The 13,452-nt window shown below is 37.7% G+C and overlaps 1 protein-coding gene across 6 annotated transcripts; it reads left to right on the top strand.

Annotated features, from left to right (window-relative positions):
- Window positions 1-31: 31 nt before the first annotated feature.
- On the top strand, window positions 32-12,370 carry LOC149051650 (uncharacterized). 6 transcript variants are annotated; one of them, XR_016180569.1, is made up of 6 exons: window positions 36-309; window positions 5,902-6,035; window positions 7,065-7,209; window positions 8,279-8,764; window positions 8,862-9,127; window positions 12,087-12,370. XR_016180569.1 is itself a non-coding variant. In XM_089185379.1 (5 exons), the coding sequence occupies exon 4, from the start codon at window positions 8,512-8,514 to the stop codon at window positions 9,082-9,084; it is 573 nt and encodes a 190-aa protein (XP_089041505.1). In that variant the 5' UTR covers window positions 32-309; window positions 5,902-6,035; window positions 7,065-7,209; window positions 8,279-8,511; the 3' UTR covers window positions 9,085-9,127; window positions 9,431-10,442. The 6 variants fall into 6 exon arrangements, 4 of the variants coding, with proteins under 4 accessions (XP_089041505.1, XP_089041517.1, XP_089041509.1 ...); XR_016180568.1 differs by lacking the exon at window positions 12,087-12,370 and adding an exon at window positions 9,431-10,442; XM_089185379.1 differs by lacking the exon at window positions 12,087-12,370 and adding an exon at window positions 9,431-10,442 and having other exon boundaries at window positions 32-309; window positions 8,279-9,127.
- The last annotated feature ends 1,082 nt before the right edge of the window (window positions 12,371-13,452 follow it).

Here is a 13,452-nt window from a genome sequence, read left to right as displayed (position 1 = left end):
AGCTAGGTTGGTGACCGCTGACCGAAGTACAGGACATTATCAAAGATAGCGCGAAATGTCGTAGTGTAATGTGAACACATCACTATACTAAAATGGTTTGTTAGTCGTTTTGGTTCTCAGCGGCAGTCTTTTAACCGGTGTTTTAATTATAATTACATATATTTCTACAGGATGTTTGATCGTTCTTCAGCCCTGCTTGGAAAGACAGAGAAGTAAGGCGTTTCGAAAGTAGAAAATAAGCGCGGCAAAGATTCTACTGCAAAGTCATTATCGAAGCAAGATGTAGGAAAGAGCCGAACGAAAAGCAAGGTAAGTAATGGATAATGTAGCATTTGAGAGAGAAAGATATTTATGTTATCAGGGAATTCGACTTCAGAGATGACGGAGAAAAGATCTGCTATATCACAGCCCCTGTCTGACTGAATCGATCATCATACACTCAGGAGAGGGGTTTGCGTGCAGTCTTCAGAGATAGTAAATCTACATATGAGCAATTACTTCAGAAGGCTAATTTAAAATCTCTTCATGAAAGAAGGCTACAGGATATAGCTTGTTTAATGTTTAAAGTGAGGCATAATCTGTGCCCACCGACTGTCAAAAATTTGTTTTCATTGAAAAGTTCCACTTACAACCTCAGAGGCGCAGATTTCCACATTCCTAGATTTAATACTGTTACCTATGGAAAACATTCCCTAAGATATATTGGCCCTTTGCTGTGGAATCGACTTTCAACTAACATAAAAACCTCACCTTCTCTACAATCTTTTAAAAAACAGATCTGTTTAACTAACCTTTCGTCTAAATTAGAATACGATTGTGAGAACTGTGTTCTATGTAGCACATGAACAATTATCTGGCTCAGGAACGCTCTATGTGTTTATTTGATTTAATAATGAGTATTAAATAAGGTAGTTTTAAACTTTTAGTTCTTAATGTCAATGACGTATTTAAATTTTATCTATTGTAAATAGTTAAATTAGTTGAATTTCAACTTATTGTATTGAGTTTAGGTGTCCCCTATTAGTAGAGGGTTTCTTACCCTCGGCTAGATCGATTTGACACATGAATAAAGTTTTTCATTCATTCATTCATTCATGTGTATCTATGTACTCTGCAATTCACATTCCCATCTATCTTCTCGGGGAGGAGGGTGGGGGAACACCTTTTTTTTGCCAAAGTTGGTATTTGTTGTCATACATGGTAAAATTTCCTTTATCTTGAATCTTTTATTTAGCACATGGTAGATAATTTTACAACATGTTTTAACCAAGAGTTTCATTCATCTACATATATCTAACCCAAGGTATCTTTCTGGATTGGAATGTGAGAAATGGTGTGGTACTGTGTGTTAATTAACTTTGTTAGTATAATTTTCAATAGCCTGTCAGAGTATGTCAGGGTAGCTGAGTGAGGCTGATAAGTTACAGTGTTTTGCCTTTTTTCATTTTTATCCTAAACAGGATTGTAAAATGAAGCAATTTTGTATTCATCCTTTAACTCCTAAGATCTGTTTGCTAATTCTCTCCTCTTGTTGCTTCACATTCCCATGTACATTTGTGAGCCTGAAAGGCAGAACAGACTCTGACGGAAAACTGTTTGAACAGCGAAAACACACGGATGACAAACAGTTAGCAAACGGTCCTTAAGCATTTTGCCTAACTATATGAATGGGTGAATAAATTATTTGAATGGTTTGGTCAGCCATTTGAACAGATGAGTAAAACAGATAATGTTGAACAGACTGGCAGGCTATTTGAACGGATGAAAATATTATTAATTTGTACGACTGGTTCCATTCCTAGCGCATGGCTTGATCAGGGAATGGGCAATGTTGTTGTGTATTTTTTTTTCATTTCATTTGTTGTTGTAGTCAATTTCAAGGCCTTTATTCTCACGATCAAAAATGGAGACTATTTCAATTTGTCATTGAAATAACGTTTATAGTTATTGTCTTGAACTACTGAATATCTCATGAAAGGTGTTTGTCATCATGGTTAATTGCTTGTCTTACAATTTAGTCACAGAGATGTGGATTGTAACGTTTCGACCGCTATACTGAATATTTGTAGAGAAATGATGAGTTCAATTTTCTCCTTTCGAATGGATGAACAGAACAGACATCAAACTGTTTGAATGGATGCCGCAGTTCTCCGAATGGACACTTCTAGTTGTGGAACGAATGCTGATTCAATCCTGTGATTGAAGGGCTACTTTATGTTGAAGATTTCACCACTAACTGATTTTTGCGTACATGACCGTACATGGAATTTATTTGCACTTGTAGTAGTATAGTCAAAATTTGTGTTCCATATGCGGCTAGTAAGCTTCGAAGTACGATCTGTGGTGACACTTTTGAAATGTAAGTTGCGTAACGAACTTCTAGGTTTTTAAATAATTAGTCACCTGATCTATTTTTGCCGCGTTGCGCTAAGATAATTAAATATTCACAAGAAAATGACAAACGGCTTGAGAAATGCAAATCAAATGCTAAAACCATTTTAATGGATGCCAAAACCATCCAAAGGGATGCTACAGTTCTCCAAACGCACACTTCTAGTTGGCGAACAGATGCAAAAACCGCGGTTTGAACAGATGTCGACACCATTCGAACGGATGTCACAATACTTTGAACGGATGTTAATGTATTTTGAACTTATATGCAAACTGTTCCACAGTTTGTTGAACACTTTGAACAGATTTTTTTAGGTGTTTGAATGGATGATGAACAAATAACGAATGGTTTACCTGTTCAAACTGATAACCATTAGTGTCTGTTTTGCCTTTCACAGTCACATTTGTTATAGGAATTTGTTGTTAGATCAAGATAACAACTTTTTCATTACTCTTTTGTTGGAAATTGCATAGATATTCTAGGGAGAAGTTACATGTTAATTACGTCTGAGAGTTTGAAGGTTAAATAGTGTGTTGTGATACACTGTCACCTAAATTTCACTTAAGTTTGAAATATCTTGGACATTAACATTCCCTACAAATTTGTTCAAACTGCAGCTTACTAACTCTGCAGAGCAGTTGCAGTATGCAATACTAATGCCTATTTCATGATTTGTGACCCTCCATGGGAACGGACACTAACGCTTTTCCGTTAACCGGTCTAGAAAAACGGTTTTAAACGGATACTAAACGGCTAGCTCAAGCTTTTAAACGGTTTCCATAACCGCTTAAACGGATGGTAAAAAATGTAAACTGGGTTGACCAAAGTCCAAAAACGGATAGCTTAGGCCCTCAAACGGTTGACCAAAAATAAAAACGGATAGCACGAAACGTTAAACGGTTTACCAAAGTCCAAAAACGGATAGCTAACACTGTTAAACGGTTGACCAAAATTTAAAACGGTTGGCTCGAAACGTTAAACGGTTGACCAAAGTCCAAAAACGGATAGCGTAAACCGAGAAACGTACGGTTGACCAGAATCGACAATCAGAGAGCTAAAACTTAATGTAAACGGTTGTGGTTGAGCCGGTAAGATCTTCTGCGGAAAAACTTTCCGAGCGACAATGGATAATTATCTTGAAGCGAAAACATTGAGCAAAATAATTTGAAAAACTATAACTAGGATACACTAGCGCATTTTATTACTGGGTAAACTATTACCGTTTTCGTGTGACATTTAAGAAATATGCGCAATTTACTGAGAATAACTTCGCTGTCAAGTACCCTAAACGGCTATTGCGAGAAACTCACAACCTCCTCCTTTGCAATTGTTTATTCTTATTATTATTGAAAATAAACTTCATGTGTTTCACGAAACAAGTCTGCAGACGCAATGCCGCGACCTTGTCTGAAGCCGAGACGCTTCAGGGTCAAATCACGCAATGTATAAGTTCTTTAGCAAATAAAAGGTCGAATCGGTGTCACGCACTAAGCGCGGCCGTTGAAATAATTGTCAGTAAAACCAGGAAAGATGAATTAAGATGATATAAACAGATAGAGAGTAGCCAATTTAGCGAAACCATGGCTCGGGAACCAAGATAGGGCTATCTCGATTTCACCAATCTGTATATAAGATCTGAGGCGCACTGTTTACACAAGATCGATGGCAAGTTCATGGTCAAGTAAATGGCTTCATTGGTTGTCGATGCTCTACGTTTGTACGAACGGATATTTTAACTTAACTCGTTTGTCCAAGGATGCGACGATTACTCGCTTTCTATGATCACGAAAAAGATAAAGCCAAAATAAGGTACGGTCATTCTGCATTTCAAGAACCGGCGGGTATCGAGCGAACATAAGATTGATACTTTGAACAGCCCGTAACAGAATGATAAACAAACAGTTGAAAGTTTTCCTTGGAACGTTAAACGGAAATAATTTGTTTACAACGGATTAAGAAACCGTTTAAACGTTTTTGTTACAGCGTCAAACGGATGCAAATTTTTTTCAACGGATGAGCAAACCGCTTTAACGTTTTACCAAAAGCGTTAAACGGATGCAAATTTTTTTCAACGGATAAGCAAACCGCTTAAACGTTTTAGCTAAAGCGTTAAACGGATGCAATTTTTTTTAAACGGATGAGCAAACCATTTAAACGCTTTCATGAACCGTTTAAAAGGATTTAAACGGATAGTAAACGGATTGTTATTCTTGCTTCAGTCCTGTCAAACCTAAAGAGAAAAAAGCAACTTCTGCACTTGATTTCTTTGGTTCTACTTCAGTTGAAAGGGAATCCAGGAACACATTTGCCAAAAGAGAAAACAGGTGAATAACTTACTATTCTTGTTTTGCCCACAATTTTTTTTTTAAGGAAAAAAATCAGGCATCCTGAGTATTTTTGACAGTACTTCATGCATCATGCATTGAACAGGGAAAACTTTAAACCTCACCATACCTTGCCTTTCTGTAAAATTCATGCATCATGTGTTAATTTTTGGGCTTAATCAAGCATAACTTGTAGGTAGATGCTCTGCCAATCTGTTATAGTTATGTCAGGATGAACTACAGTAAACACATACCTTGTCACAAAATTAATGGGTAGTGACCAATTGAGGAATAGTTTTGGCAAAAACAACACTATGGACCCCCTTAAAGGGATAAGTCCTTTGGCGTCTAAGATATTTAATAACACAGCCACATGTGCCTGATGAGTTTTAGTATTCTCATTACCTATTGGCTGGATAATGTATGGATATTCTCGGGAGAAGTTACATGTTAATTTCTTCTGGTAGTTAAATTATTATCTCTCAAAGCTCTTTATGGTTTGTTTTCCATCCTTTCAAATTTTAATGAGAGATGCAAGACAAAGGAAAATGAAGATTATTAGAATTAAGGCTCATTTGGAAAATCTGCAGATACTGTTTATTGTAAAAATGCTTTGATTAACCCTTTTTCTTCCAAGATCTCAGTAGTAATTCTCCTTAATGTCTGTTATACAAGTCTTGTAATGTTAGTTTGGAGAATTTGGTCTTGGATCAACTAATAATCCCCTGGCTGATATTTGTATTTATTCTCACCATTTGTTTGCATCATATTGTAAGGAGAAGTTCTTTCTTGATCACTCATGGGAGTTAAAGGGTTAAACAAAAAAATGTATTTTATCCTTTTACTCTCAGTTGTTGTTCAAATGTTGGTTCAATGTCAGTATCTGAGAAACTGCCTACCTACCCCTCCCCTAAGCCAACATTAACCCTTACTTGCTATCAGTTGATGGTTTTTTGGGTTAGGGGAGGGGTAGGTGCACACATGCTTATATTGATCCCAAATGTTTATAGTGTAGCTACAGAGTTTTTTACTTTTTTGCCATTTATAACTTTTCAGTGTTAAGAGGCCTTCAAGGGAAGAATTAATTGTTTGTCTGCTCATCTTGAATCATGCATGCACATGAAAATTTATTTTTTAGGGAGCATAAAACTGTTTGGATGGAGTGACATTATTTTGTTATTACAGGAGTCTTGGAAAGTATTGAGAGAGAGGAAGCTGCTGATTTGATAAAAAGATATGGTGGAAAAGTTACCCAATCAGTGAGCGAGAAAACAAGTTATTTCATGGGATGGGATCCTGGAGAGAGTAAACTTTCTAAGGTACTGTACATTGTAATGCACAGCTCAAAACAGGAAAAAAATGGAAAAGCACTTGAACACCAACACATAAGCTGCACCTTTTTCCCTAAATTTTCTTAACAAATCTCGGGTGTGGCTTACTAAGAAAATACCAGGGAAACTTGCCACAAATTTGCATAAATAAACACAATTCATTGATGATGACAATGAGATTTCATAGGAGCCATAGACTATAATATAATTTGTTCATCTTCATTTCCTTTCTTCCATCTATGGGTTTGTTCATTTTTCCATCCTGTCATTTGTCTAGCAGTCTGTCTGTCTGTCTGTCTAAAGGGGGTAAGTTTTTTAATAAACTGTGGTGCTGCATCATTGGGGAGATTAACAAGATAATGTGGTTTTATCAACTGTGTTGAGAATTTAGATTGGCCTTCGTAAATAGTTTCTAAAGCTAATGTTTCAAGCACTAGCCATCTGCTCTGACGAAGGGCTCAAGCTTGCAATGTCAGCGTTAGAAACTCTTTTTGCTGGCAAATTTACAGTATCACTCAGTTTGTCTGTCTGTCTGTCTGTCTGTCTGTCTGTCTGCTCTTTTGTGTGTGTACATTCATCCAATTACTGTCTTTCTATCTGTCACCCACTCTGCTCTTTCCCTCTGTCCATTCACCATTCACACCTCAGTTTTACCCTAAATTCCACCTTTGAGTTCATCTGTTGGTTCATGTATCTGTACTTCCACCTGTAGACTTGTTTGTGTCACTTAAACTGAGTTACAAGACAGTATAGTTTTTGTTTAATCCTTTACACCCTAACATCAGTATGCATATTCTCCATACTGTTCTCTATACATTTCCTAATGTGCTGGCAAGGAGAATTTGTTGAACAATCAAGAGGTTCTTCAGTTGATGATCATTTGCTGTATTCTCATGACCTTAATGTTTGATTCAGGGCTGATATTGAAAGGAGAAATTAGATGTTAGTCAGTCTCAGGGATTAAAGGGTTCATCTACATGAGATTTTGACAGTAAAGGTCATTTTGTTTTTGTGCAGGAGAGCCAAGTATGTTATGGGTAGACAAATGTCGGCCTCGCGCAGTGAAGCAGATTATTGGTCAGCAGGGTGATATGAGCAACACGAGAAAGCTGATGAACTGGCTGAGAGACTGGGAAAAATTGAAAGAACTCAGCCTCTAAATGTGAGTACAAGTGTATTTGATTGTCAAGATGCTTTTACCTCACGAGTGATTTAAAAAAACGGACGACCGCGAAGCGGGAGTCCGATTTGTTAATCACGAGTTAATCTACTCTTAATCAAAACTATAACAAAATTCTCGAACGTGATCTGTTATCACCAGCCCAATTTGAGCACTAATGGGACAGTGTACGCGACATGTTTGTAATTGGACAGTGTCATAGGACAGTTAAAGGGACAGTTAACACGTCATACCTTTGTAAGTGGACAGAACGCGTCATGAGCGCGCGCTGTTGTCTCGCATTTCGCTGATTTATTATTTTTTTATATTTTTATGAAAACGTAAAACCGATGTCTAGTTTCTTTCTTAAATTTTGTCATAGTTTTGATTAATTGGTAACAGGACTTCGTGTCGTCAAATTCTGTCTGTAATCATTCTGGGGATTATCAAATCGGACTCACGCTTCGCGCTCGTCCGATTTTGTAAATCATTCGTATGATTATAGACCGAACTGGACTCCACTCGGTCCTATTACCTTTATTAATCAGACAGAATTGGATGACACGAAGTCCTTTTACCAACTGTAAAAACAACAATTAAACGAGAGACAACAGCGCGCGCACATGACGCGTTCTGTCCTCTAACAAAGGCATGACGTGTTAACTGTCCCTTTAACTGTCCTATTACACTGTCCAATTACAAACATGTCGCGTACACTGTCCCATTAGTGCTCAAATCGGGCTGGTGATAACCAATCACGTTCAAGAATTTTGTTATAGTTTAGATTAGGGTTGTAATCGGATAAGGGAGAGGGAAACCTTGTCTAGAGGGGAGTAAGCAATTCTCCTAGTTACCTGATGCTACTGAAATTAACATAACCATAGGCAAGGTTAGACCTGTAGCTCTTGTGCTGACTTTACCTCTAACCCTTTATCTCACATGAGTGACCAAGACAGGATTTCTCCTTACAATATCAATACAATATCAACCAGACAAGTTGTGAGAATATTTGTTTTGGATATTTTTTCGATTGGGCAAACCAAAAAATTCACTACTATTTGTATTCCAACAGACTGAAATTTCCCAATTTTCGAGAATTCCACGTTATTCAGTCGAACAAAGAGAAAGGAGAGGAAGGACGTGCTCAAGCTCTGAGAGATCTCATGGCCACAAAATATCAGCCTGGAGATTCTTCATCGCACAGCGTGCGTTTCTCTGAGTTGTGTTCCATTGAGCACAGCTTTCATAGTTATTAATGAAGCATGCGTTTACTTCTGGGTTTGCTTCAGTGAAGATAATATCTAGATGAGAGAGGTACACGTCAACAATTACAAGTATGAGGATGAATCGGAATTTTTCATCCAGCTACTGAACAAAACTGCTCTTCAGGAGATCGGTGCAAGAGATACTGTTACAATCGAAAATCCTCCACTTGATTCGCCGACAGAAGAGGAAGTGGCCAATGATGTGATCCGAGTCGATGTGAGGCACTCCCAATCAAGCGCTCTAAAGAAGCTGCATGACGTCATCGTTTCTCCTATTGCTGATCTGATCGAAGGCAAGGAGCTAACATCCCTTCCTGAGAGGCCACTTTGCCTTGTATCTTTTGCAGCGTTGCAGGACTCGGACTCATCGTATCTAAGTGATTCTTTCAGAATTCGTGTGCTTCCCTCTCTGACTACGTTTCAACTAATTCATGATTGTCCAGCTGACTTTCACATGAAGACTGGTGCATTGCTTGTCGGCGATCCATGTTTCAAAGGTATCATCTATCAGGGAAGACGTTTGGTGCAACTTCCAGGAGCAAGGAAAGAAGTGGAGATGATCGGACGTATCCTTAATGTTTCCCCTTTACTGGAGAAATGTACTCATTGGTGACGACGTCAACCTGGATTTCAAGGATATTAAGAGGCTGAAGCAAGTAAATATTCTGTTTATACCTTCTATTCAATACAAAGTTACCTTAAATCATAATTATAGCTTTTGTATGAGCACTGATACTTGCGTGTTATTTTCCTTTCATTTGGGTCACGAATTGGATGATGCAGTACAATCAAGTGGACACGTTTACGATGATAACATTCTCGTTAGGAAACATGATAGGAGTAGAATAGCAAATTTCTTTTAAAACAATCCTGTTGTGCAATGTATCGTTTCATGTGGTAGGAAATATTTCATGGCAACTCAACTATCCTCCCTAAACTTAGATTCTTTTATTTTTTAGTTAAGGCTGTGAGCATTGGATTCCCAGGGAGTTTTCGGATACATAAAAACGCTGATACGCAGAAACCAGTATGTTACCGATGAAATCTTTTTCAAGAGTCTCCTTTTCAAAGCAGGATGAATCAATAGACGGCTGAAGTCAAGTTTAACAAGAGAACGGATTTCCTTTGATTCAAAAGTTGACTTTTTGCTTGTCTGAACTGCTTTTACGACCTTCATCTTTGATATCCTGCTGAAACTGTTGTTTTTCTCATATGTCTTGAGATTATCATGACTAGCTATGTAAAAAATAATTTTTTAATCTAAGTATTATCTTCTAAGCGAATTTGGGCGTTGCATTGACGTCGAAGTTGAAACGTCTTGAAAATGTTTTCCAGAGTTTTTTCAGACTTTTTCCTAATTGTTTTTTTCTCATGAGTGATGTTAAGTTGTTACAGCCATGTGCGTGTGTGGAGAATTTCCATGGAAATTGGAAAATAAACAGTTGTCCGATTGCTCGATTATCTTAGTTTATGTAAGATGGAAATTGTGATTAAATTTTCGACGATTTTTACCCAGTCATTGGTACTTATTAAAGTTAGTTTCTGCCGATCAGAATTTGGTTTATCTGGACTTAAAATTACAGATTTTGGCCGTAATGGCTAGGATTTAGTCTTGGTATTTGTTAATATTCTGAGATTTCTCCTTTAATTTTGAATGCGATGAATTGTGTTACTTTTTTACAAGAAGAATGATGCATTTCAAGTATATTGTTTGAATTAGTCGTCCGAAGGCAAAACGAGAAGTTTTATTCTAATTTTAGTTACCTGCCTACAAAGCATTGAGAGAAACTCAGAACGAGCTAGAAAATTGGAGCCAAATGAATTTATTTAGTTTCTTCGATTAGACTGTTTACCTATTATCTAAGTACAATAAACTCACATTTGAATGTCAAACCATGAAACAAGTCGCTTGGTATTTTTTTCGAATGGAAGAGGAAATCAATAAAAAAGGGAAGAAAATTTCTGCATCAACCTGCGTAAGCCATTTCTTGTCGTTTGAAGTAGTGAGTGCGGCTATGTCTTGTTCGCTTGATAACATATGCCCATTTCTTTCAATAGGTTTATTGAATGAGGGATAAACTTCGATATTTTCTGACTCTATAACTGCAATATTGATCATTGGCAGCCATCGCTTAGGGTGTCACGCGATGCATATCTTTAGCACGTTATTTGACAGATAGGATGTTTTGTCACATCTTGTCGTTTGAAGTAGTGAGCGCACCTATGTCTCATTCGCTCAACCTCTTCCCATTTCCTTGGATAGAGTTATCAAATGAGATACAAACGTCGATATTTTCAGATTTTATAACTGCTAGTTTCATAGGTAGCCGTTCCTTAGGATGTCACGCGACGCGCTTCTTTAGCATGTAAAGCGACATGATGTCTTGTCATATATCGTTGAAGAGGCTGGAAAAAAGAAATTACCTTTCACTCTGGGAGATGGTGCTTTATTCTGTTTATAGAAAGCGTCCTCATCATGGGAGGTACCCTAGGTCGGTGTGGTTTCTCGAGTGTAGGAAATATTGATGTAATTTTTTTCCACGATTGCCCACCATCCAAACTTAATTAAAACAGCGTGTGACAAAAAAAAAAAAAAAAGGGCCGACATTTTCTTAAAACTGAGGAGAGGCCGCATTAGAAGAATTTTTTACGGGTAACTGTTAAATTGTGGCCATTTTTTCAACTACGGTTAACCCAAAATAACACATTGAAAGGAAAGATTTTAACGGTTATAATTTGTCAATTGTTACGCTTAACGGCCACATTTTTGGCTGATTCACTGCTAACAGCGAACCCTATTGAGACCCTCGACTAGGTGACCGGCAAGATATGAAATAAAAAACGGTTCCTAGCCGTGACTCTCCTACGCAACCCATCTCTCAAATGTACCAAAGAAAATGAAGTAATATATAGAATTCATCATCGTTTACAGAGAAATCGACTTACAAAAAAGTCATCTTCGCTCGCAAACGCTACCATTTGCCTCTCTATGCCATGCAATCAATTGTAACACGCCTTTTACACAATTTTTTGACGAAATAAAGTTCATTTGAACTGCGAATGAAAAACAAGAAAATGAATAATTCACCCAAGTTGACTGCATTTGAAGCTAGGAAGTACAGAAATAAAGCTTGAAAAAATCCAGGCCTCGGCAGTTTCGATTCCATGCCTCCCTAATACTCACTTTACTACCAACTGAGCTACTAAGCCAACAGCTACCAATGGGAGGCATAAGTTAGAATCCCGTGGAGAGCTGAATTCTTTTCGGGCTCTTTTTCTGGAATTCCTTAAATTGCAGTCCACTTGCGAGGGTGATTTCTTTGCTTACCTGCTACAAAGAAGTAATAAAACTACTCACTTTTAAAAGCTTAAGACCTGTAAAATAATTTTATCATATTTCTGTAACCAGTCTCTTAAAGAAATAACAGAAATAACTAGTCCTGTAAAGAGGAATCAGTCAGTTTGATATCGATAGATACAAGAGAATATCAGTTAATTGTCTCTTGGTTAGGGACCATTCGCATAAGGGAAGGGAGCAGAAAAACCGATGAGATTTCGCCCTTCTCTACCCCTGTAAGGAATTTTTATCAGCTATGCGATTTGCTTCATTTTTAGGAGCTACACATATGTGGAGAGCATGCATCCAAGCTGTCAAAGTTGTGATGTGCACTTGTATTTGAAGAAAACTACGTAGATCTCTCTTTTCGAACTGCTAGATTCCTCTTAGCTCTTGGCTTTTATTTTTTCGCAATCCTGGATGATGCAATATCAAGCAGGTTGGTGATTGAATAAAGAAAAGTAGTAGGAGGGGCAGGCGCTATGGTTAATTTCACATCGATGTCATGACAAACTATTAGAAAGCGCTTTAAACTCACCCAATCTCATAATGTTTTTGAAAAGAAGGTTCCTACACAAGAGTCCAACGAAATTTCAAACCATATTATTTTCCTTTGTTTTTTTTGAGAAAGAAACTGCACATCGGTTATACGTTTTCATAAAAAATAACAGTTAACTCTACGAAATGCGAGACAACAGCGCGCGCACATGACGCGTTCTGTCCACTTACTCAGGAATGACGAGTTAAAAGTCCCTTTAACTGTCCTATTACACTGTCCAGTTACAAGCGTACACTTTCCTATTAGTGCTCAAATCGGGCTGGTGATACGACAAGAAGTTCTGATACCAATTAATCATTGCCGTTACAATTTCCGGAAACAACAAATACATTTGGGTCACAGATCTCCGTTGGAGACAATGCCTAAACTAAGAAAAAATTCTTAATTTTGGAAATTCCTCAGTTCTTTTAGGATAAGTGATTGTTTCTATTGTTATTGCGATTTATTCTGTGATTGGTGAATTTGGCTGAGTGGACTTAGTATGATTGGCTGCTTCAACTGTCCGATCACAGCCAACTGTCCAAATACAGCCGATTACAGCTAAGGCACCGATCAGATTTGAGGAAACTGTAATAGCCATGATTAAGGTAAGTACAAAGCAATGATGCCTTTTTGATAGCCATCGTTGCGCCTTCGGAAACTCTCCTGCAGGCGAAGAAACGCTCGTCCCGCAGTCTAATTGAAGTCTTTAGAAATGCAGGGGATATAACGATATAGCCTTGGCTATATATATATATATTTCTATTCTTTTAATAACATCACTGTTGCAGTAAATATTTTGAACCCAGGAGTAAAATGTTTTCGTATCGTGTAGTCTAACCGGCTAAGTGAGAAATGTATAGAGGACCGACCCCGATAACAGCGAAAGACGTTTTGACAGCCAAAAAGAGAGTCATTATCAGATTCAATAACGATGACTTCTACTCAGATCATCCAAACGTGAGCAACTGTCAGCCTCAACTACATGTGTCCTTTACATGACAACCCTCGAGCCTCGACCAATACCTCTTTCACTAAATCGTGTCACATATATGCGATTTTTGTGTGGAACGAGGTCATCTGGTGTGGCCTTCTTCGTGCGATTA

The sequence above is a fragment of the Pocillopora damicornis genome, chromosome 1 (assembly GCF_964200805.1).
Source record: "Pocillopora damicornis chromosome 1, jaPocDami1.2, whole genome shotgun sequence".
NCBI classification, from domain to species: Eukaryota; Metazoa; Cnidaria; class Anthozoa; order Scleractinia; family Pocilloporidae; genus Pocillopora; species Pocillopora damicornis.
Note: the sequence above shows the minus strand (reverse complement) of the source record. Positions and strands in the feature narration are given on the sequence as shown.